The sequence below is a fragment of the Lepidothrix coronata genome, unplaced genomic scaffold, assembly GCF_001604755.1.
Source record: "Lepidothrix coronata isolate B3197 unplaced genomic scaffold, Lepidothrix_coronata-1.0 Scaffold219, whole genome shotgun sequence".
NCBI lineage: Eukaryota > Metazoa > Chordata > Aves > Passeriformes > Pipridae > Lepidothrix > Lepidothrix coronata.
Window position 1 is genome coordinate 1,148,716 of NW_016690399.1, and position 23,280 is coordinate 1,171,995.

Here is a 23,280-nt window from a genome sequence, read left to right on the forward strand (position 1 = left end):
TAGTCCTGCAGCCGCAGTTTCTAAGCTGACAAAACAAGTTGTTATGCCTTACTGAATAAGCCTTTTGTATATTGTTTAAAAGTGTACGCTTAAAGTAACGAAGGGAAGGACAAGGATCAAAGGGCCAAGAACGAAGACGATAAAAAGTATCCAAGGTGGACGTCTGGAAGAGACTCACACAGCAGGCCTCGAGGACGAAAAATTACCTAAAACTATGGAAAGGGAAGTACCTGGCAACTGAAAGCGAGCTCGCAAAAGAGACAACCAGAACCAGACTTGCGAACTCGGATCCAACAGAAGGATAACAAGTGACTGTGGGAAGGGAATTAAAAATTGTATAAAGAATACTGGTTTTTGCCCACTGCTTTGCTGGCCGTGAGTGGAGCAGGGGTCTCCCCGGCAGCCCAGCGCGCCGTTCTGCTTATTTGCAATTTACATAAATCTTTAATAAATTTTGCTGCTATATTTTAGCCTAAGTTTCATTTACTCATAACAAAAGGAAGGATTTTGTCAATGTAGATCGGCACCTGAAGGGGAGGGGTGAAGATGGAGCCAGGCTCTTCCCAGTAGTGCCCTGAGACAGGACAAGAGGCAATGGGCACAAACTGAAACACGGGAGGCTCCCCCTGAACATCAGGAAACGCTTTTTTACCGAGAGGGTGTTGGAGCACTGGCACAGGGTGACCAGAGAGGTTATGGAGTCTCCAGCCTTGCAGGTATTCGGGAGCGGTCTGGACAGCCGGCTGCAGGGCACCGCGGAGAAGGAAGGCTGGGGCAGCGGCCAAACCCACCTCACGCCGGCCGGGGCCGGGGCCGGGGCTCGAACCCGCGGCCCTGGGGCGGGCTCGGACGTGCGCGCGGCCACGCGACCCCGGGCGGGCGGGGCCGGCGCTGCCGGGAGGGCGGAAGCGTCGGGGGCGCGCGGGCAGCATGGCGGCCGCGCGCTGGTGGCGGCTGTGCGGGCGCTGGCGGCCCGCGGTGCCCGGGCCCGCGCTGGGCCCCGCGCGGCGCCGCCTCTGGGCTCCCGCCGCCGCCGCCGCTCCCCCGGCCCCGCTGGGCTCCGCGCCGCCCGCCCGCGCCGCCTTCAGCGCCGGCCCGCGCTGGCACCAGCGCAGCCCCGGCGGTGTGCCGGGGGGCGATGCGATGGAGGGCGGCGGCGGCGGCGAGGACGGCGGCGGCGGCGGGGCGGAGGGCGGCGGAGCCGGGCCGGTCATGACGGCGTTGACGCCGCTGCTCGTCCCGGAGCATTTCCCCAACGTGCCGCTCATCGCCGTGACGCGCAACCCCGTCTTCCCGCGCTTCATCAAGATCATCGAGGTGAGCGGCCGCCGAGCCCGCGGGCCGGGGCCGGAGCTCAGCCCCGCCGGCCCGGGAACCGCCGCCGCGGGGGCCCCGGGCCCGCTCGCAGCGCTGCCGGGGGCGGCTCGGCCCGGGCCGGCGGTCCCGGCCGGGGGTCCCGCGGCGGTGTCAGCCCCGGCCGTGCGGGGTCAGCGGCGGTGCCGCTCCTCAGGGCCGCGCTCTTCGCTTTGGCAGTTCCTTGAACCGCAGAGCACCGGGCAGGGCGGGGAGGGCGGGTGTGACCTCCGCTGCTCGGCCTTCAGCTCGGGCTCTGTCGGCGGGCCCGTCGCGATAGCGGTTTGGTCTGGGACAGTCGAAGTTTCACAGGTATTGCGTCAGCAGCGCTGCTCCTGACGGGAAGGTCAGCGATTCACACAGGCTCCCTCGGAGTTTGTTGTCTTCTCCGTGTTCTCTGATGAAGGTTAAGCAAACGTGTCCTTGGTTTGGTGGCAGAGCACCGAGACCCGTGCTGGTGAGGTGCAAGGAGAAAGCAGGAGTTCGGTGTGGAGCATCACAGGAGGTGTAGGAGGGTGCCAGGACATGCGGATGGCAGTCACCGTTTCAGAGTGTGATCTTCCCCCCCTGCACCCCATATGGATTTTTAAGAGCTATCAGTTATAGCATTGATGTGTGACTTGGGCTCACAGGCCAGAAATACTTTTTTCTCCGGAAATGAAACCTGTTCTGGAACAAGTACTTGTATTTTTGTGCCTCTCTAGTGTTTTACTAATCTGATCTTGAAGTAAATGTAACAAAAAATGAATCAGTATTTTCTGGTTCCTGTAGTATTATTTATTGCTATTTCTACTGTAGTATTTTTCTACATGTTCAAATCTAATATATACAACTTTTACTGTCCTTATAGATGTGTTGGGGGAAGGAGAAGGTTATATATTATTAAGATCTCTAGACATGCAATCATACAACACATATATAAAAGCCATTGATTTCAATGCACAGGTCAGCAGTGTCTTACAGAATTGCTAAATGTTCTCTCTTACCCTGCACATTCATTGTGCTGCAGTTTAATACTTCATTTCCAGGCAACGTGAAGTCTCTACAGCGCATAAGGAGTTATTAATTTTCTTTCTGTTAGTATCTGTGACACTGATAAGCATAGTTGTGCTAAACATCGTGCAAAATTAAAATAGGTGTGCCAAGATTAGAACAGGCCAGCAGTTGGTGGTATTGTTCCTGCTGCTCTGTCAGAACCATGCTGGTTGTTACCAAAGTGTTGGGCGATGCAGCTTCTGTCCATGGCTTTGAAGAACACTCAGTGGTTGGCAGATTGAGTTCATGCAACAGCAGGATTCACAAGGACTTATTTTTTTGGTCACCGAGGATTCAGCCTGCTGTGATAACCAGTCCAGTGGTGCTGGGAGATCTGCCAGGGGCAGGTGTGTGGCGTCCAGAGAGCAGAAGGGAGTAAGAAAGCAAACCAGGGAGAAATACTGGCTGAAACTCAAAGCAGGGACTCAGGTGGGCTGGTGTGTGTAGGAGAGGAATTGAGCAGAGGGGGCTTTGGAGAAGAGGATTTAAACAGAGTTGGTGAGCAGAATTCAGAAAACTGATGGGGAAGGGTGAACTAGTTCCCCATCAGGAGTGGAGAGCTGGGACGTGCCATTGCTGTTCCTTTCCCCTTCCATACCTGCAACAGAAACTCTTACAAGGTGCTGTTCAAGTGACCGAGAGGTTTCTTGCTTGTAAGATTTGTGCAGATTAGGTCTAGTTCCTCTCCCTGCTTTTGAGCTTGTCTTATCTTGACTATGAAATTACTTGTTTTAAATGCTGAAATGTGATGTTTCTCTAATACTTTTCCATTTCCATATTACTGTCCTCTAATGGGGGCGAAACTAGAGAAATACATGCTCAAACTTCATCATTTTGCTGTAGGGTGTCACCATGCCTGGCCTTATACCCTGAGAGTGCAAAGCTTACAGAAAATCCACCTCTGATCCCATGCTTGTTGTCCTAGGTGAAAAATAAGAAGCTGGTTGAGCTGCTGAGGAGGAAAGTTCGTCTTGCCCAGCCTTATGCAGGTGTTTTCCTTAAAAAGGATGACAAGTAAGTTGTTTCTCTGGGTCTTCTTAAAATATACAAAAATAAGCTGTTTCTGTGTCTGGGTTGCATTTACACTAAAAACTATCACCTGCAATTCCCTGCCTTGGATAGTATTGCAGAAATTGGGGTTAGTCTTGGACCATCCTCATGCTATGCCAGCTTTTGTTGCCACCACCAGCACTGCTGGGAGCCAGAGTCTTTAGAAAAGGCTGCTGTTTGGGAAGGAGATGAGCTATCTGGGTACTTGGATGATTTGAAAAGGGGCTACATGGTGGTAACAGTGGGCATTAAGTGTCTTTGCTCCTAAATTCAAAGTTCTGCAGCCAGTGATTGTTTCTTTCTTTTTATAACCTGACCTGCTCTCTCAAGTTTCTGAATATCTACCCCAATTTTTTCGCTCAATAGCAACGAATCTGACGTGGTGGAGGACCTGAATGAGATCTACCAGATGGGAACTTTTGTCCAGATCCATGAAATGCAGGACCTTGGAGACAAGCTGAGGATGATAGTCATGGGACACCGAAGGTTGGTTACTGGTGCTCCACTGCATCTCACCAGACATCTCTGTGAACAGGGAGATCCCCTTACTGGTTTCACCACTTATATGCATTTTTCTACACAAGCTTTTGCTTTGTTACCACACTGTATCCTGAGAGTGCTCTGGTACCCCAATATTCCAGGTACTCTCACAGCTCTGACTGCAAAAAGGAAGAGACAGAGCATGGCATTCTCGTGTAAATTGTGATGTGATGCAAGGAAACGTTCATTAAGCTGAAGTTTAGCAGTTACTGTGACAAGTACAGCAAGCTTTAGTAATGGTGAAAAGAATTCTCTGCAATAATTCAAACCAGTATTTCTACTTTAAAAAAAAAAAAAGGTAGTCCAGACCTGTAATTATGTCTTGCCTACATAATCTTGCCCCAGAAGTGAACTGAAGAAAATAGGATTATTGCTGAAAATATAGATTTAGCTGTTTGTGCCAAATATTTTGAGCTAAGACAATATAAAATTGTATTTTTAAAAGCATCAAATAATTAATTTCCATTAGAATTAAAAATACAAGGACAGAAACACGGCGGGGAACAGATCCAGGATGAGTTTTGCTTTGAAGCATGGCTTTTTTTCCTTCCACTCACTTTACTGCACTTGCATTTCTTCTGGACAGCAAAGAATGAGCAGTACGTGTCAAAGCTGAATTTATGTGAGTTCACAAGTCAACTCCCTTTCAAATGAAGTCTTAGACCACCTGCTGCATTACCAAAGCACAACTGTGTTTGGTTAGATTTTGGAAGAGCTGAAATCACAGATAACAGGGGGATTGATTGTTGCTGGTTTCTTTTGGCAGCTACTGGTTTTGGTTTGCTTGGAATAGAAATATTTCCCTGTAACTTGGAAGGACTTGGATTCTGAAGGTCTGACTTGGGAATTGGTCTTTATAGGCTGAGACACAGAGCACTGGTCAGTCATGTCCATGGGGACCCCACTGGATATCAGATTTGAGGAGGATTTATAGGGAAACACACAGAAAAGGAAACTCCTGTGTCAGCAGCCGAAATAACGAAATGTGGTGTCCTGTAAATGTGGGGCCTCTCCTTTCTATATCCCTCTTTTAGTTCTCCCCTTACACCCTCTAGATGCCTTCTGGGTCAGGGCAGCAGCTGGGGCTATTTGGGTGCTGAGTGGCCATTTGGCTGCTGCCAGACTCTGTTCCAGGGGACCTGCAAGAGAACGTTCTGCTACCCAGCACTGATTGCCACCACCAGCAACCTCACCCTCCAGAAAATGTTTTGAACTGAGCTGTGTGTGGTATTCTGTTGACAAGAGTACTCACAAGTTGCTCGTACCAACAGGCTAATTCAGTGGCCAGTTAACTTTTTTGTTTGGCAACTTACTTATTGTAAATTTACTTAGTAAGTCCTGTCAGGATCTACCACTTACTACTGCTTTACTGAATCAAGCCTTATTTTGATAAAATGAACCAAAAGCTAAATCTTGTCAAAACAAGTACAGCTGGTCACCTTTGTCAAAGTTTGAAATTTTACTTTACTCGAAATACACTTAGAAACTTTCTTTTCATGCCGAAGAGCTGAAATCACAGATAACAGGGGGATTGATTGTTGCTGGTTTCTTTTGGCTTTCAGGATTCGTATAAACAAGCAACTAGAGGTTGAGCCTGAGGAGCCTGAGAACAAACAGAAAATTAGGAGGAAACAAAAGCGCTCTAAGAAAGAGGCTGAAGAGGAGCCTGGAGCGAAGGACCAGGCTGTGGAACTGGTACTGGATCCTGTAGCTGCTTCCTCGCAGGAAGTTCTCATGGTAGAAGTAGAGAACGTGGTTCATGAAGATTTTCAGATCACAGAAGAGGTTAAAGTAAGTGAATTAATTACACAAGCCTGGACTTGTCCTGTAGAATTGCACCTGCATTTCTCGCTTAAAAGGAAGAGTTCTAAAATCAGGCTCTAATTTCTGGCTGCAGAAACTGGTTCCTTCTTTTCACAGTCGCTGCACGAGGGGATTATATGAAAGTAGTGAATTTTTATTACAGCATCTCAACTCCTTAGAACTGGTGACTTCAAGGAGTTGCTGAGTGAAGAGGCTGGTCTGTGTTTAAATCTGTGTGATGTCCTCCATCAAACTGAGTCTTTGCTTAAAGATGGCCTGAGTGCTCAGCCTGATGGTACCTGCTGGTCAAGAGCCAGTCAAGTTTTGTGCACACAGACAGGCAGCCTGCAGGCCCTCTTGCCTTTCCCCTGAGCACCAACTTCCCCAGCACCAAGTACCATCAGCACAGCACTGCAGCGGGTGGCCAGGGTCTGGGGAATGTCATATTTGTACTGAGGCTCTGCCTGTCCTTTTCCATTCTTTTGGTGATTTAAGTTTTTATTGTGTTTATAGGCACTTACTGCAGAAATTGTGAAAACAATCCGGGACATCATTGCCTTGAATCCCTTGTACAGGTATGTCCTTCCCATGCTGCCCTACTTTGGGAACAGCATCTTCTCAGGCTGGAGTATGCTGGGATTTTCTGTTCCACTTGTCTTTTTGCTGCAATGAAGAAGAGATATTTGCTGAATTGTCACCTAGAATTTTGGTTTGGGATGTAAGCTTTATCATCCAATGTTGGAAACAGAGGGGAAGTTTTGAAAACATGATGTGCAACTTAGAAACAAGGTAGGATGATTAAGTCCTAAAGCAGGTGACCTGGGTCTAAGTGAAGCTCACTACAATGAGTAAGTATCATGATCTAATCCATGTAATATGAGCAGGATAAAAGTCTTGGCATACTGGCATCAAAAATCTTACATGCCTGTTAGGAGAGCACTTCATATATTTGATTTTATGTCTCAGTGACCATTCCTTTAATCAGGTGATTTATGTGTTTGTTACTTAGTTTGTTATTTAGTGAAATTAATAAAAGTTGCTATGAAACTGAGCTGTGTTTCGTTTGTTTGCACTGTCACAACAAGTAAATAAGGATACTTTCTCTTGAATGTAAAGGTTCACAGAGCATTTTGGGGTTTGTCACCCTTTTTTTCAGAGAGTCTGTGCTTCAGATGATGCAGGCTGGCCAGCGTGTCGTGGACAACCCCATCTATCTGAGTGACATGGGTGCAGCCCTAACAGGGGCAGAGTCACACGAGCTGCAAGACATCTTGGAAGAAACCAGTGTAAGATGAAGCTTTTAACTAAAGTGATGTGACAGAATCAGTCCATCTGTTGTATGTCACGTTTTCTTTACCAGCCTCGATGCAGAGGAGACTTCAGTGCTGTTTGATGATATGTTGCCATCAGTGACTAGATTCCTGTTGAAGGATATAGTAAATCCTTAGTACTGATTTATTCTGCAAAGTTACTGATGCACTGCATCTCTGGTGACAAATAATTTTCTTTGCATGCTGTGGAATTGCTACAAGTTTGTCTTTCCACATCTGCAGGTGCTGGGGAGTTCTCCCAGAAAACCTGTTGGAGTTTTTTATTCTGCCTTTCCCACCAGGAGCTGACAAGGGTGTAGCACCTCAAGACTCATTTTGTGTCTTTTACAGATTCCCAAACGGCTTTACAAAGCCCTTTCCCTTCTGAAAAAGGAATATGAGCTGAGCAAACTTCAGCAGCGTCTGGGAAGAGAGGTAAGGGTTTTGGGTAACAAATAACCTTATGTGTGTTTATATAGTGTCCACTGCTGTGATGCTTATTGCAGCAAGGCAACAGTACCCACTCCAAAGGGACATTATTTAGAGTTAAGATTTTCTGTTCTTCTGTCAGAAATGCCTTTTTTCATGCACATGGGAGAAGTAACAAGACATGAGGCTACAACATCTGCTGTTAAATTGTGTCCAAGTTGTAATTTCCTGCAAGCAGATAAATCCTAGAGGTCTGCAGTTTACTGAGCACCTGTGTAACAATATACAGCATAACACTGTATATAGAATATAATAGTGTAAATAGCACAGTGTTACTTTGAAAGACCCTCTGCTAACTCCTGTGAACTGCAGTAGTTCCTGTCTGTTGTAAGATTTAATCAGAATATAATAACTGCATCAAAATGGTAATGAAGTATATGAAGTACAAATACTTGACTATACTGAGTCAAAAGTTCCTGGGTTTTTTAACTCCCAGTAACTGGGGCTTTTAGAATTCATGTTAAGTGTAAAATGCTTTTGGACCAGGGTTGGAATTGTTGGAGACTTCTTAAACAAATTGGACGGATGAAGTCTGTGGGATCAGATGGGATGCACTGAAGGATGCAGAGGGAGCTTATCAATGTCAGTATTTTGGCTTTTTCACTCATCTTTAAAACACTGTGGTGACTGGGGAGGTTCCTGGAAAGAAGAAAAAGGTAAATGCCATGCCCACCTCCAAGAAGGAGAATCAGGGAGACTGAAGGCATGTCAGCCTGCCTCAGTCCCTGCAAAGATTATGGGGCAAATTCTCCTGTAAGTCCTGTACAGGCACATGAAGGAGGACATGATTTGGAAGAGCCAGAAGGAATTTTCCAAAAGCAAACTGCCTAATTGTCTTCTCTGATGAGAAGGCCTAGAGGACAAAAGAGGAACATGGTTTAGTGGTGGGGCTGGCAGTGCTGGGTTAATGGTTGGACTAGATGATGTCAGAAGTCTTTTCCAACCTGAATGATTTTATGATTCCAGCAATGACTGTTGTGTACATTGACATTTGCATGGCCTTTGTTGAGGTCAGCCAGGGTAGTGTTCTGACCAAACTGGGATGTTACAGACTGGAAGGATGTAATACAAGGTGGGTGAAAAAATTGGCAGAAAGGGTTGTCATCAACAAGGTGAAGTCTAACTGCAGCCAGCTACCAGTGATGTCCATCAGGGAGTCAGTAAGAACCTCCTCAGGTTCTGCAAAGAGAAATTCATAGTGCCACACCAGGCTTGAAATAACCAGGACAGAAAACAGCTTTACAGGAAAGGACTTTGAAGCCCTGATGTGCAGGAAGCTTGCCATGAATTAGCAGACTGTCCTTGTGGCAATGAAGGCCAACTGCATACTGGGCTCCACTTGCCCTGTGTAGGCAACAGGTAGAGAGAAATGGTTAGTCCCTTCTGTTTGGCACTAAGGAGATCACATCTGGCTTATTCTGCTCAGCTTTTGGTCTCCCCAGCACAAACAAAACATTGTAGCACTGAATGATGGCAAGTAAAGGCCACCAAGATGTGGTGGGCGCTGGAGAATGTTGTAGAGTCCCTTTTTGTATTAGAATATGCTGCAAATAATTCCCAAGGAGTATTGCCAGCTGCTGGGAACATCATGACTGAGAAGTATTTGGAAGCATTTGATGTTAGATGGGTTGTACCAGGAACAGATCACTGTATTTGTTGCTTTGTCCAGGTGGAGGAGAAGATCAAGCAAACACACCGCAAGTATCTTCTCCAAGAGCAACTGAAGATCATTAAGAAAGAACTAGGTCTGGAAAAAGAGGACAAGGATGCCATAGAAGAGAAATTCCGTGAGCGACTAAAGGATCTGGTAGTGCCAAAACACGTCATGGATGTGATTGATGAAGAGTTGAACAAGTTGGGTTTGCTGGATAATCACTCCTCAGAATTCAAGTGAGTGCTTGGCTGTGTCCTCTGGTGTCAGGGTTGGTTGGGAGAATGAGAGAAATCAATGCAGTTCTGCAAAGGTCTTAAGAGTTTCTTTTGTTGTCATAGTTGTTTTTTCTGAACGTAGCATATGATCAGATTATAGGATCTCCAAATTGCCTGTGTTTACTTCTGTAGTTTACCTCTTTTGATCATTTTAGGTCTTCTCTTGCAGTCTCATAAAAAATTTGCAGTTAGTTCCACCTTGTGAAATGTGCAGTGTTTCTTTTTCTGCCTTTAATTTTGGCTCTTCTTCCTTGTACTTTGGTATTTTCAATATTGTGAGAGAAGAGAAGCTGTTAACACATGACATTGGCTAAGCTGCCTGAGGTGACCCCTGAAGTGTTGGGGCAGGGTTGGGATTGCAAAGGAATAGTTTATAACACATGGTCTGTGACATGGGCTGTCAGAAACTGAGCTCAAATTGAACGTTTATCTGTTGAGTCAGAAGGTGCTGTACAACACAGCAGTTGGTGTACTCATCAGCTCTGTAATGTCCTGGGTCTTTGCTTTTAAAAGTGTCTTTTATGGAGTGAAAGACTGTTTGAGGGCAAACACGTCATTTGAATGAGCATCTTGGTAATGATAGAAAAGACACACTGGGCTTCCCAGCCAGCATTAGTACCTTTCCCTTTCCCTCAGGGTAATAACAGTGGTTACAAGTTTGCAGAGAAAATACTTGGGTGGAAAAAAGCCCAAGCTTTGTTGGCGTGGGGTGAATCCTGGGCCCAGCCAGCCGAGCTGTGCTTGGCTGTGTCCATTGCTGTGCACAACTTCCCACTCACTGCATCCTGCAGACCTCCCTGTGTGTTTGAACCTCTGGCCTGAGTGTGCAGTTTTAGAACAGTGACTGCTGCTTTGGCACACCCAAGTTCTCCTGGGTCTGGTTATGGTGATTATCTCTACTGTTAACTTCCACCCTGACATCCCAGTCTTAAATCCTTCTCTGTGGTGTTTTACATCCAGCTGTTCTTCCTTGCTTCTGAGCCAGGAATCATTCTTCTTTACCTTGTCTTTGTCTACTGGGGAGACAGAAAACCGGTTTTCTGTTTGTAAGTTTTGTAACCTGATCCAAACAGTTGACATGGTGTAGAGTGTACAAGCAGTCCTGCTCCTTTTCAGACAGGAGACAGCCCTACACCAAAACAGTCACCTCTTTTCAAACCTATGACAGTTAGCAATGACTGTCCAGGTAATGATGTTCTTTCCATAGCCTCTCTTCCACAAGTAGTTTATATCCCACTTGTTCTGGTGAGATTGTTTCGGAAGGCAGTGGAGGAAGACATGAGCTGGTTGTTGTCAAATCACTCTCATTTGTGTGTTTCTGTCAGTGTTACACGAAACTACTTGGACTGGCTGACATCCATCCCATGGGGAAAGTGTAGTGAGGAGAACCTGGAGCTGAGCAGAGCCCAGGCAGTTCTGGAGGAGGATCACTATGGAATGGATGACGTCAAGAAGCGAATTCTGGTAAGGCAGGAGCAGGCAGTGTGTCCCATTTCACACTCTGCTTAGCATCAGGCATTTTTGGATGTGTTTCAGAGTGTGGCTCTCCATTGTATTGGTGTTAATTCATGGATCAGAGAGCTACATGAAAGAACTGAATGTTCTGGTGATTAGTTAATGTGTTTAATTTTTTGTGGCAATGAAGGTTGCATTCTCATTTCAAACTGCAGTGTGCTGGTTTGCACTTAATGCTGAGCAAGTGAGGAAGTGTCCAAGGGAAGCAGTCTCTGGGTTTTAATCAGTCTGTTCCACGTGACTGACAAAGCTACAACCTTCCTGAAACACACTGAGCCTCTGTTCATAGCTCTGCACTGAAGAGAGAAGTTAGCTAAGGTGCATGTTTGCCTCATAACCTTTCCCTGTCCCCATAGCTGGATGCTGAAAGGTTTGCAGTCTGTGCAATGCAGTGCCTCATAAAAAAAAAGGCCAGGGTAGTTTTCAGTGTTGGCTTGTTCTTCAAGTGACCACTGTCACTTTTTGCTTGAGTATGTCCTGCCTCTGCTTGCTGTGGTTAGGGAAGCTGTTTTAGATCAGAGCAGATAATTGCAACAGGTTGCAAAAATTTCAACAGCTTGTTGTGGGAACTGCCTGCCTTTCCAGGGGACAGGAATAGACTCCCCCTCGCAGCAGCCAATGCATTCAAGCAGTGAAAGACAATCCCAGTGCAGGCAGGATTTGTGCTGTACTGGGCAAGTGCATGAGAGTGCCAAGTGGAGGGGGAGGCAGGTGGAGATCCTGACTCTGCATTAGCAAATTGTAGTGAGAGCTCAGTGGATTTGGTGAAGCTGTTGAATGTAGCTGGCCTTCAACTTGGCCATTTCCTTCCAAATTGTAGTAATTACAGCAGTTTCTTTTACTGTTCCCAGAGCTTCATGTTACCTTGGGGACAGCACTGATGGTTCTTAGGCCACTCAGTAATTGTTGTGCACAGAAACCATATAGACATATACTAAACCAATAGTACAATGTTGTTAAATACAATGAATAGTAAATTCTTAGACACCCTGGGATTTTGCTTTTATTAAATTGCCTTGTCCAGTCTCTTCTGGTAAAAGATAAAGGTGAAGTACCTCCTTGCTGACAGCCAAAGAGGGCTGGTCTCCTTTACTAGTGCCTAAGACTTGTGACTAAATCCTTCTGTCTGATTTATTATTTTCAGTGATTTGTGGTAAGCCTGTTATTCACACTTGCAAGCAGATAACCCTGCTGAGTATCAGTCTTGTCTCTTGCTTGCCAGCACTACTCCTGCTGACTAGGCCCAGCCTTTATACACAAATAGACTGAGTTGCATCATCCAGGCCTGTGGCTTTGATTAGTGGTGTGACACAGAGAAGACTCCCGTGTTTCAGCAGTGCAAGTGAGGCTGAGGATTTTAAGGTACCAAGGAATATCTGCAGAGGTTTGAGCCTTAGTTGGATTGGTGCATGGTCCTTGTGTAGTATTGCTGTAGAGGGAAGAGACAAGGCTTATCTTTGCTAAATAACTGCCTTGTTAAAGGGGAAGTGCATCTCTTTGACCACTTGCACATCATTCCTTTACTGTAAGTGTATAAGCAGTTGAGACTTCACTTCTGAACTGGTATCTTTTGATTCCTCAGCTGCTGAGTGTTACTTGAGGGTTGTCTGGCATAGAAGTGTGAAAAGATGCAAGCTTAACTGAGCACAGAGGAAGTGGTCCAGTAGGAGATGCTCACATGTAGCTTGAGAGATTCAGGTGAGAACTGGGGAAGCTGGGAGAAGAAGTCTGTCTTCTCACTCTCAGATAGTGGAGAGAGAGACTGCTTCTCCTGGTGAGATGAGGACAGAGCACAGAACACAGCGACAACCAAGTGTGTAAATAACCAGAGGGAAAAGAGGTGCCCCAGTATCCTGACTTAGCTTTTCCCCTTGCCCTCCCCAGCTTCTTTGAGAACCACTTTTGTGTATAACGCTCATTGCTTGACCTGATAACAAACGTGTTTTGGTGTTGCCTTCTGTTCACTGCTGGTGCTTCCTCGGTTCTGCAGGAATTCATAGCAGTCAGCCAGCTACGAGGATCCACCCAGGGCAAGATTCTGTGCTTCTATGGCCCCCCTGGGGTTGGCAAAACCAGCATTGCCCGCTCCATCGCCAGAGCCCTGAACAGGGAGTACTTCCGCTTCAGCGTGGGGGGGATGACTGATGTAGCAGAAATCAAAGGACACAGGTCAGTGTGGAACTGGAGCAGTTTCTCTCTCCACCAGTGTTTACTGATGTTGTCAAAATAGGAACCCAACTGAAGCTGGACAGTGTGTGTAATTTTCACCTCTGTTCTGCCAGCCCTTGCTGGTTGTTCCTGGATACCAGTTCCCTCTAGCAGATTATGGTTTGCTATGAGCAGTTTGTTCCTTCAGTGTATCTTTTGATTTACACTGCTCTTCGGTTTTTGTCCCTCTCAAGTAAGGGAATGAAACATTCCCTTTTCTAACGTTTCTTTACCCAAAACCCAGTAAAATTCAAACGTGTCTGTTCTCAGCCTTACCTCTTTGCTTTCCTCTAATTGAAAAGTGGTTAAAACTAAAGATAAAAACTATAGTCCAGGAGTATTTTGCCAAAATTCATGTCTGTTCTTTGCTAGAAACAGCCTAGATGGATCTTGATGCTTAGTATGGTGATGGAGAATGCTTTTGATAGATGCAGAAGAAATAAAGACTTGTTTCCCAGCAGGATATACCTGTTCTGTGATGTGTGCTGTACTTTGCAATGGTTCCCTAAATGGTTCCCTCTGATAAAACAGGAGGACATATGTTGGAGCAATGCCAGGAAAAATCATTCAGTGTCTGAAGAAGACCAAGACAGAGAATCCACTTATACTGATCGATGAGGTGAGGTATTTGGTCTTTATTCTAGGTTTTGCTCTTAAAGATTTGTGTTGATTCTTGACCTCAGTAGAGAAGATAAGCAATAACTCTCCTAAAAATCCCAGGGGTTTTTTATTTAAATGAGGCTGGGCTCTCAAGTTCTTTGGGTGACAGATTCTTTGTTTTCTCTTCCTATAACAGAATCCAACTTTAAAATTTTAGTTCTGCCCTTCTCATTAAATTGGGGCTGTTTGGATCACAAGGATCCTAATGGACCTGGCTGGATATTCAGAGGTTTTCATAGCTCCTGTGTTCCTGACCTTGGTGTGGGCACATCACTGTGCACAAAACCACTGTTGCCCATGTGATTATTAGCAAGAGTCACTCTCTTAGCATGTCTAAAGCAAGACTGTAAGGAATAAGATGCTTAGTCAATTTGTGGTCTGATTTGAGAATAAATGAGTCAGGAAGGATGATTGTGGAGATTTAGGTGAAAGCACAGAAAAGTTGAAGTGTGGTGGTGGATGTTTGTAAACACACACAGGAAGATTTTCAGATGGAGCTCTTGAAAAAAATCTTTGCTTGAGAATTTATCGTGGTAAGGAACTTCTCAGAGCATTAAAATTTTTTCTCCCACAGGTAGATAAAATAGGAAGAGGGTATCAAGGGGATCCATCCTCAGCCCTTCTAGAACTATTGGACCCAGAACAGAACTCTAACTTCTTGGATCATTATCTTGATGTTCCTGTGGATTTATCAAAGGTATTTTTCTCTTCTGCAGAGGTTGTAGAGCTGAAATGTATGAATGTGTATCAATGAATCTGTCCCTGAAAAGATGCTGACACTTTATTAATTTGGAAAGGGACATGAGTGGTGTACAGCTATCTCTGCAGGAGGTGGCTTTAACTGAAGTTCTTACATGAGAGAACATGATCACCAGCTTATGTCCTGTAGCCCAGCTCCCTGCAGAGCCAGCAAGACACAGATGTGTGGTCTCTGCTAAAAAAGGCAGGATTTTTCCTTTTATGTAATGATTGGCAGAGCTGATGTCAAGGGAGGTGGCCTAAAGCTGGTATCAAAGCTTTTGAAATTGGTTGTCTTTGCTCTTTTTGTATAGGTGACATTAATTGCAGAATTGATGGATTAGGAACAGGTATAGATAATTGGGTCGTTCTGTGCTAATTTCCTAGAAGGTAAAAAGAACTTACAAGGGAGATAGAGATCTCCCCAGTTTTCTGGTCCAGATCAGACCATTCTGATTTCTCAGTTTGTGCTACGTGTATTTCTAACCATTTCTTTTGGGGGTAGGGAACTTCCTACTACATAGTTCTAAAATCTAAAACTTCTAATAAAAACCAGATTCCACAGAGAGGATGAATTTGCTGTAGCCCTTCAGACAGAGAAACGCAGAACTTGGGAACTGTTGCTTGGACTAAAGCAGCAGGTTAATGAAAGTGCTTAATATGATCTCTTAATACTTCCAGGTACTTTTTATTTGTACTGCCAACGTGACAGAAACCATTCCAGAGCCCCTGAGGGATAGGATGGAAGTGATCAATGTGTCAGGATATGTAGCAGAAGAGAAACTTGCAATTGCCGAGGTAAGAGAAACAAACCACTGGTGTGCTTTGAATTATTACAGCTGATAAAACTTTTTTTTTGGCAGATTCAGGCTGACATGTTTGTATCCAAGTGTGCCCCAAAAAAATTAGGCTCATGGTATTTCGGACAGAGTTCCTTTGATTTGAATGCCCAGTCAAAGTAACTGCAGTGTTCCATGGGCTGAGGACACCAGAAAAGGGCTTTGAGCTAGCAGCAGAGAGAGGTTGAGTGAATTGGAACCACCAGGCCTTTGTCAAAAAACACTAACAGAAGGATGTGGGGGATTATTTCTTTCAGAGGTACTTGGTCCCTCAAGCACGAGTTCTGTGTGGCTTGGATGAAAACAAAGCCAAAATCACATCAGATGTCCTGACTGTGCTCATCAAGCAGTACTGCAGAGAGAGTGGGGTGAGGAATCTGCAGAAGCAAGTAGAAAAGGTGAGGGAAACTTATGTGTAACTGTGACCACTGTGCTTCAGCCTTCTCAGCTTCTTCTACAGAGACAAATTCCTATCTCGCTCAGGTATTGCGGAAATCTGCCTATAAAATTGTGAGTGGAGAAGCAGAGACGGTGCAGGTGACACCTGAAAACCTGCAGGACTTTGTAGGAAAGCCCATCTTCACTGTGGATCGCATGTACGAGACCACCCCCCCAGGAGTGGTGATGGGTCTGGCCTGGACAGCTATGGGTGAGACAAACCAGTTCTGGGTTAATGCCTGATTTTCAAAGATTGAATGTGATAGTCAAACTGAATTTTCCCTCCTGAGTCCACTGAAGTTCTTCTACTGGCACCAGTAAAATGAACTTCTTTGGCTTTGGCTCCTGACTGCTACTTCCCTGAAGGATGGAGCCTTTCTCAGTCCCTTACCCAGGCTCATCTTCGCTTCGGGCCTGCACGTTTTCTCTTTGAGCTCCATATCCCATATGAACCACATACATTGGGAACAGCAGTGACTAAACATAAGCCTTCTGTGAGAGGACAAAGACCTTGTCTGCTTCCTTAACAGCAGGAGGTGCCTCTGTGACACGGCACAGCTGTGTCTGCCAGTGATACCCAGCACTGCCTTGGCATGTCGAGGGCAGGCACAGGAGTTCCAGCACTCTCTGGGTGGGTGCAGTTGGCTGTTGCCTTCCTCTGGATTACTCCCCTAGTAACTTGGGGGTTATGGAAATACAGCACCCACAGCAAAGGAGATGACCCCTGCATACTCAAATTGATCTTGGGTACAATTCAAGAGGGAAATGATCATTATGGTGGAGAAGGTAAATAGATGTCTGGCACCAGAGAGCTGAAGTGGCTAGAAGTGTGTTAAAATATGAACTCATCTTACTCTCTGGAAACAAAGAGCCTGAAACCATTGTAAGAACTTGGTCATTTCCACTAAATAGGGGTTGCATCTGTGTTTGTAGAGTGAAGTCCAAAAAAGCAGTGAATGGAGACTGTTGAGATTTCTAGCTGGCCTTCCTGAGCAGGTTTCAGCTGCTCTTTACCCAAGGCTAGTGTCTGATCACAGAGGCTCAGTTTGATATTTCTGATGTTGCTTCTGCATCACCCTTCTGGTTTGATTTTCCTTTAATTTCTTAGGATGTTGTTTTTCTTTTCTTTCTTAGGAGGTTCCACTCTATTTATTGAAACTTCCCTGAGGCGACCCAAAGACAAGGAGAGCAAGGATGGGTCCCTTGAAGTAACAGGGCAACTGGGAGATGTAATGAAAGAGAGTGCCAAAATTGCTTACACGTTTGCAAGAGCCTTTCTGATGCAGAAGGACCCCGACAATGACTTTCTTATGTCTTCTCATATCCACTTGCATGTGCCAGAGGTAAACTGATGCAGAGTTCACAGAGCATGCACAGCAGCCAGGCTGGTTTGCTCCCCTAGACATGAAGCTGGAAGGCTTTTCACTTGTCCACATGCTGCAGAAATGCCCTCTTTTAGCAGTAAAACCTAGGAATGAAGATGTTTTCCTCAGGTTCCCATGAAAATCTTCTTATGAGCTGTTTCCACTCCTTTCTGCAACAAGCACGTGGCAAGAATACAGGACTTGGATAATGCTCTAAGGAATCCTAAGCTTTTGTTGTGGCTGTTGGCCCTGGTTGTGCAGGGTGGGAGGAAACTGTGACACAGAGATAAGTGATTTGGATAAAAGTTCATATGAAGTTACAAGGGCACCAAAGTTTAGGTCTCTGTGTTAGTGGGCCTTCATAAAGGCTTCAGGTCATTTACACATAGTTGAAAATACTACTCTTGATCTCTGTGCCATGGTTCCTAGTCCCTGTAATGGCAGTGATTGCATTTCTTCAATATTTGGGACTGAAAATAAATGCACACAGTGGTCAGAGAGGCTCACACACTGTGTAACAGGCCTTGGGCAGGTGCTTTACTGAAGACAGGTTTTGTACTGTGATTGTGCCCAAGTTTTCCTTCTGGACTATTTGCATCCTCTGTGTCTGTCCAGGTACTGTGTTGTTGTCTGTGAGTTTGTTTCCTGGAGGATCAGAAAAGTGCAGACATTGTCTCTGCTCCCTCTCAGGCATTCATTTCCTCTGTGCTTACCTCAAAGATCTGTTTGATCGTAGATAAATCCAGACTGTCACTAGTTTAGGCCTGGATTTTTTGGGGCTTTATATACTGAATGATCTCTTCTGCCTTGAATGATTTTCAGTATTGTCCTCCTGTATTTTGTGACTCTTGAAGGTCTTCCCTTGTGCTGTTGACTTCTGTTTCTTGTTTCCATAGTTGGCTTAGGTCTAACAAAGAACTTCAGAGTGTTTGTGCTCTTTTTTTTCACTCATGTTGCTTATTCAAAGCCTTGAGTCCAGAAAGTATGGTGGTGGCATCAGGCCAGAAACCAAACTGTGGACTCGTGGATCATTCCTCGTGAGTAAGGTGAGGAATGCCACAGTTGTTAACAGATCAGCCAGTTGAGATAACAGGATTCCATCAGTGACACTTGTTCAAAAACCTTTGTGAGACCCTGTGAAATTGGGGCAATGCTAAAACAGCAAGGACAAAGGTGTTGTCTGGCTTTGCTGCTCCTTAACTGCTCCAGGAGTGTTGCACTTTGGTTTTTTTCAAACAGGGAGCAACCCCGAAGGACGGACCAAGCGCAGGGTGTACCATAGTGACAGCTCTGCTGTCGCTGGCCATGAATTGCCCAGTGAGGCAGAACGTAGCCATGACTGGAGAGGTGTCATTGACTGGAAAAATTCTGCCTGTTGGTGGAATCAAGGAGAAGACTATTGCGGTAAGAGCTCTTCTCTTGTGTCTGTGCATCGTCCATGAGAGCCCTGGGTTGTGCTCAGCGGGGACTGGGACAGCCAGAGGGGTCACTCCTTGCAGTGGGACAGGCACTGATTCCATCCACAGGGTGGAGAATCCTGCAGGGGAACACGGGGATCTTGGCTGTAAGGAAAGGGATGGGACCCCAGGCTTTGTGCCAGGGCAGCTGTGTTGGCCTAGTTCAATTCCACCTAACCTGGCAGAATTGAAGGTAACAGCCTTAACTGACTGTGAGAGCTGTCTGCTCTGTCACAGACTGGCACAGTTCAATCATCTGTGCTGGGTTGAAGTGCCTGTTTAAGGAGGGCATCCAGTGGAGATTTGACAGAATCCATAAGGTACATCCTTAACATCCAGGCTCTGTTCCAGCGTGAATTTGTCTGACTTAACATTTCATACAGATGTCTGTTTTAGGAAAAAAGGAGCTTAGTGTCTTGTATTTTTGGTTTCAACCTATTGCAGTTTTCAGAATTCCTTTCCAAGCATTGAATCCCTCTCCCTACTTTTCCTCTGCACAACTCCAGCCTACATAAGCCTTGCACCACACACATTTTTCTGTATTCAGGAGCATTAGCTCTTCCTCTGTTGAGCCAGGGCTCCACGTCAGCGTTCTGTCCCCAGACCTGTTTGGGCTGCAGCCTTGTGCAGTGTGATTTCTTTTCCTCACGTGACTTGAAAATGGGTAGTTGTTTGTTTGCCTGTGCTCACAATGTCTTGTGGCACTGACTGGCTGCACTTGCAGGACTGTGAGGGGTCACAGGGCTAAATGCAGGATCACCCATAAAAGTGATGGGTACAAACCTGCCCCAGGAGGAGCAGCTTTGCATTCCATGCTCCTTCCAGGGCAGCTGTCCCTATGAAAAGGCTCTCTAGAATGTTGCTAAGGGTATGGATGGGGTAGGTTGGTCTGATAACCTGTTTCTAACTCTTGCTTTCGTCCTAAGCTTCATTCTCACCCAAAGTGGAACAGACACTTAAAACTCTAAAATAGTATGAATGGTTCTAAAGAATCCCCTAGTGGGCTCACATAATCCTCCTAAAATGTGTCCCACTCCATCTGTCCCTGCAGCTGAGGTGGCACTGGAGTGTGTGTTTTGGGCCTTGAGGGGAGATCTAGAACATGCTCCACCCTGGTGACATCTTGTCAGGAATGCCCTTGGTGCTCTCCAAAGAACAGAGTAAAGCTGGATCATGGTTCTAATAACTGCTCTTGGTTCAGAAATAGGGAAGGGTGTTTCTGGCAGATGGAGGGATTCCTAGGACTCAACAGACTGCCCTACTTTGTCCTCCCCACAGGCGAAGAGGGCGGGTGTTACCTGCATCATTCTGCCGTCAGAGAACAAAAAGGATTATTACGACCTTGCTGGATTCATTACAGAGGGACTGGAAGTGCATTTTGTGGAACACTACAAGGAGGTATTTGATATAGCGTTTTCACAGCTGGATCTGGCCGGGGGATGACGACAGCCCTGCCCCGATGGCTGGAAGGTGGTCAGTCCCTCCCGCTCGGCCTCCGCCCGGGATGGTGACGGGGGCAGTCCTGGAGGGGACATGGAGCTCTTGCTGCTGCGCAGCTGCTGAAATGAATGATGGCTCTGCTAGAATAAAGGATTTCTCACTCTTTAATACTGAATTATGATCCACAATAAAGCATTTCTGATTTTACCCAAGGAACGGGCTGTTACCAGCCACCAGCAGCGGGGCTGGTCTGGTCTCTTGTCATTGAAGATGTTTCAGTTATTTCACTGTAAATCTCAATACAGCTTGTGGGAAAACACTGAACACTACACCCAGAGCTGGGCTGATGCACAGCTTTTGTTCCTGATGTGGTGGAAGGCAAGTAAGTAGCTCTCAGAAATCTGTCTTGGCTTAGAAGCCTGTGCTAGGCTGAGGGGACACTGACGGTTCAGCAGAGCTGGTACATTCAGCTGCTGAAGGAACATGGTTCTTCAAGGTCAGTCACAGGTCAGAGCACCACAAAGAACTCCAGGCTGAAGGAGAGCAGATCTAGGCTGAAGAGCAGTGTCAGCAGTCAGCACTGTGCTGCACCATAGATGGCCTGTGCCTCTGCAACAGTTCTCTCATGTTCACAGAGTGAGTGTTGTGACATGACTGGTTTATGTCAGTAAGCACAGGCCTGGGGGCCAGAGAACTCAAAATACTTCCATCTTACAAGGAATGCTAAGAAAAAGGAATTTAAAGAGGGGAGGAGTAGTTACATGAAGTCTAGTTGAAAAGTATTTCCTTGTGCAGGAAGAACAGTCCATCATTTCACAGCAAGGGAGCCCAGAAAAAGAGTCCACCTGCTGAAGTCCAGAGAGTTCTTGCTGACTCCACGTCTCTCTCATGACTTGTTAACACACTGCACAAGGCAGGGGTGAACAGAGAGTACAAGGGGAAACAGGAGCAGGAAAAGCTGCACAAGGAACAGACTGATGTGCCCTGAGGAAGGGAGTGCAAAGTAGTTACTATTTTCAACAGCAGTTTTTGCCCACTGACTTCCCTCCTACCACCATTTAGGTCTGGAGACAGACTGGGAGGTGAGAGAAGGTATTTAGCTATTGCAGAGACTTCTGTGCCCTGAGACTCCACATGGTCTGGAGGATTCCCCTCTAGACAAAGTCACAGCACACCAGTATCAGCAGCTGCAGGTAAAATACACCAGTGATGCAAGTTCTGGATGGCTGCAGTTCAGGGCCTTGTCAGCATCCCCAGCAGCACCCACTGAAGCACATGTACCACCAACACTACCCTGGTTTTGGGAGAAAGGACTTTATTGTGTTACAGCCTGTACAACTCAATCCTTCTTTGCAGCAGCTTTTCTCATGGCTGCCAGGACATTACTGAGTTCCTCCCGCTTCCTCTTGGCCCGGATGTGAGTGCCAACCTGTGGGGAGAAAGGGCAGTCAGTGTTCACCCAGCACAGACTGGGGCTGCTGCAGCTGTCACTGCAGACGCTACTCAAAACCAGGCAGAATGGTAAAGTCCTGGAAACCTCCAGCCAGGTAGCTGCCATCACATCTGAGTGGTACTTACACAGAGTGATTTGGGGTGAGGAAGAAGCTGCTTTCAGCTCTCACTGTTGCCCTCAAGGAATCCCATCTGAAATCTCCTGGTTAATGGTACCCAACCTCCATCAGTGCTGTTCTCCTCCCACCAGACATGCAAACCATGTAAAAACAGCTCGGCAAACCTGGATCCCAAGCTCGGGGCCTTTCTGGCTAGGTACCTTTGTGTCCATCTCCTGCTCTCCCACCCAAGCCAAGGACCATCCCCTTCACTCCTTCAGATTACACCAGTAACTTCCCAAACAACAGAAAAATAATTGAGAAGCCAAGTATACCAAAGCAAGGGGAGAAAACCAGAAAGCTGACACAGCAGTTTCTGCCATCCTCGTTAGGAGGATGGACTGACCTACCCGCTTCTTGATGAACTTGAGAGCACGTTTGTCCTTGGACACTTTCAGCAGCTCCATCGCGCGGCGCTCGTAGGGCGCGAAGCCACAGACCTCCCTGATCATGTCCCGCACAAACTTGGTGTGTTTGGTCAGGCGCTGTGGGGAGGGAGGAGATACGTGGATCACAAGGAATCTATGTGCTGGTTTACCCTGGCAGGACTGCAAAGGGCTGAGACAAACTCTGGGCTCAGGCCCCAAAACCAGCCCCTGCTGCTGGATGTCCCAGGGATGCTGATCCCTGGCAGGTACCGCGGAGCGTGTGAGCTTGGCCAGGTGTGCTGGTCTGTCCTCACTCCAGCCCCGAGACGGGGGGTTTCACACACTGGCAGCACCACCGTTTTTGGAAAAAGCGGGGTCGTGAGATCCCGAGGGTTTCCAGTGCTACACACCTCGGACACCACAGCTACAGCCAGCACTGAATCAGAGCGTATGAAAGGCACAGATGCGTTAATGCCTCATAGCAACCCACGCACTCAGCGAACCTGGACAGCTCCGAGCCGTCATTACTGGGCAGTTTTGCGGGGGTCGTCTGTTGTCGTTACCAAGAGAAACAGAGTGGGAGAGGCTCCAGAAGCCCCTGAGCCTCCACTGCTCCCCGGCCCTCCCGGCCAAGCCCTGCCCGGCCCCTGTCACGGGCAGCGCGGGGGTTCCGAGCCCTCCCGCCTCCCCACGCGGAAGGGCCCGAATCGCGGCCCCGCTCCGGACACACGGACACACGGACACACGGACACACCCGCACCGGGAGCGGCGGGCCCGGGGCACCGCGGGCCACCACAGCCCCGTACTCACCCCGCGGCGGCGGCACTGCCGGGGCTTGGACACGTTCTTGGTCACCTTGTAGCCCTTGTTGAGGCCCACGGCCATGGGGTAGCGGATGGCCATGGCTGCGGGGCGGCCCGAGGGGCGTAGATGGATTTGGATGAACTGGAACGGGACCCAAGCGCCGGGTGCCCCGGCAATGGCGCCCGACAGGAAGGAGCGAGCGCGCGCGGGGCGCCGGGACGGGGACGGTTCCGGCTGCGGGCGGGGCCGAGAGGGCGGCGGTGGGAGGGGATGGGGGGGTCATTGTGCGGTGTGAGGGGATCGGGGGTCATTGTGCGGTGTGAGGGGATC

At 47.1% G+C, this 23,280-nt stretch overlaps 2 protein-coding genes across 2 annotated transcripts; one reads left to right on the top strand and one right to left on the bottom strand.

The window, feature by feature from the left end:
* The first annotated feature begins 1,189 nt into the window (after window positions 1-1,189).
* LONP1 (lon peptidase 1, mitochondrial) lies at window positions 1,190-20,384 on the top strand. The gene is made up of 18 exons (XM_017833712.1): window positions 1,190-1,317; window positions 3,314-3,402; window positions 3,805-3,924; window positions 5,541-5,769; window positions 6,295-6,356; window positions 6,938-7,067; window positions 7,443-7,526; window positions 9,250-9,470; window positions 10,835-10,973; window positions 13,015-13,193; window positions 13,764-13,851; window positions 14,467-14,589; window positions 15,312-15,428; window positions 15,727-15,867; window positions 15,953-16,118; window positions 17,042-17,250; window positions 18,511-18,675; window positions 20,007-20,384. Exons 1-18 carry the CDS (start codon window positions 1,213-1,215, stop codon window positions 20,169-20,171), a joined length of 2,532 nt encoding a protein of 843 aa, XP_017689201.1. The 5' UTR covers window positions 1,190-1,212; the 3' UTR covers window positions 20,172-20,384.
* A 1,079-nt stretch (window positions 20,385-21,463) lies between these two features.
* On the bottom strand, window positions 21,464-23,162 carry RPL36 (ribosomal protein L36). Its single transcript, XM_017833626.1, has 3 exons — window positions 22,957-23,162; window positions 22,129-22,263; window positions 21,464-21,597 (listed from the first exon to the last, which is right to left on the bottom strand). The coding sequence occupies exons 1-3, from the start codon at window positions 23,047-23,049 to the stop codon at window positions 21,508-21,510; spliced, it is 318 nt and encodes a 105-aa protein (XP_017689115.1). The 5' UTR covers window positions 23,050-23,162; the 3' UTR covers window positions 21,464-21,507.
* Between the last annotated feature and the right edge of the window lie 118 nt (window positions 23,163-23,280).

Coding starts and splice junctions, on each gene's coding strand:
- LONP1 (XM_017833712.1), top strand. CDS start 1,213: ATGACGGCGTTGACGCCGCTGCTCGTCCCGGAGCATTTCCCCAACGTG. Junction 5,770..6,294: donor AGATCACAGAAGAGGTTAAA/GTAAGTGAATTA, acceptor TTGTGTTTATAG/GCACTTACTGCAGAAATTGT. Junction 7,068..7,442: donor ACATCTTGGAAGAAACCAGT/GTAAGATGAAGC, acceptor TGTCTTTTACAG/ATTCCCAAACGGCTTTACAA.
- RPL36 (XM_017833626.1), bottom strand. CDS start 23,049: ATGGCCATCCGCTACCCCATGGCCGTGGGCCTCAACAAGGGCTACAAG. Junction 22,264..22,956: donor GGCAGTGCCGCCGCCGCGGG/GTGAGTACGGGG, acceptor CCCTCCCCACAG/CGCCTGACCAAACACACCAA. Junction 21,598..22,128: donor TCAAGTTCATCAAGAAGCGG/GTAGGTCAGTCC, acceptor TTCTCCCCACAG/GTTGGCACTCACATCCGGGC.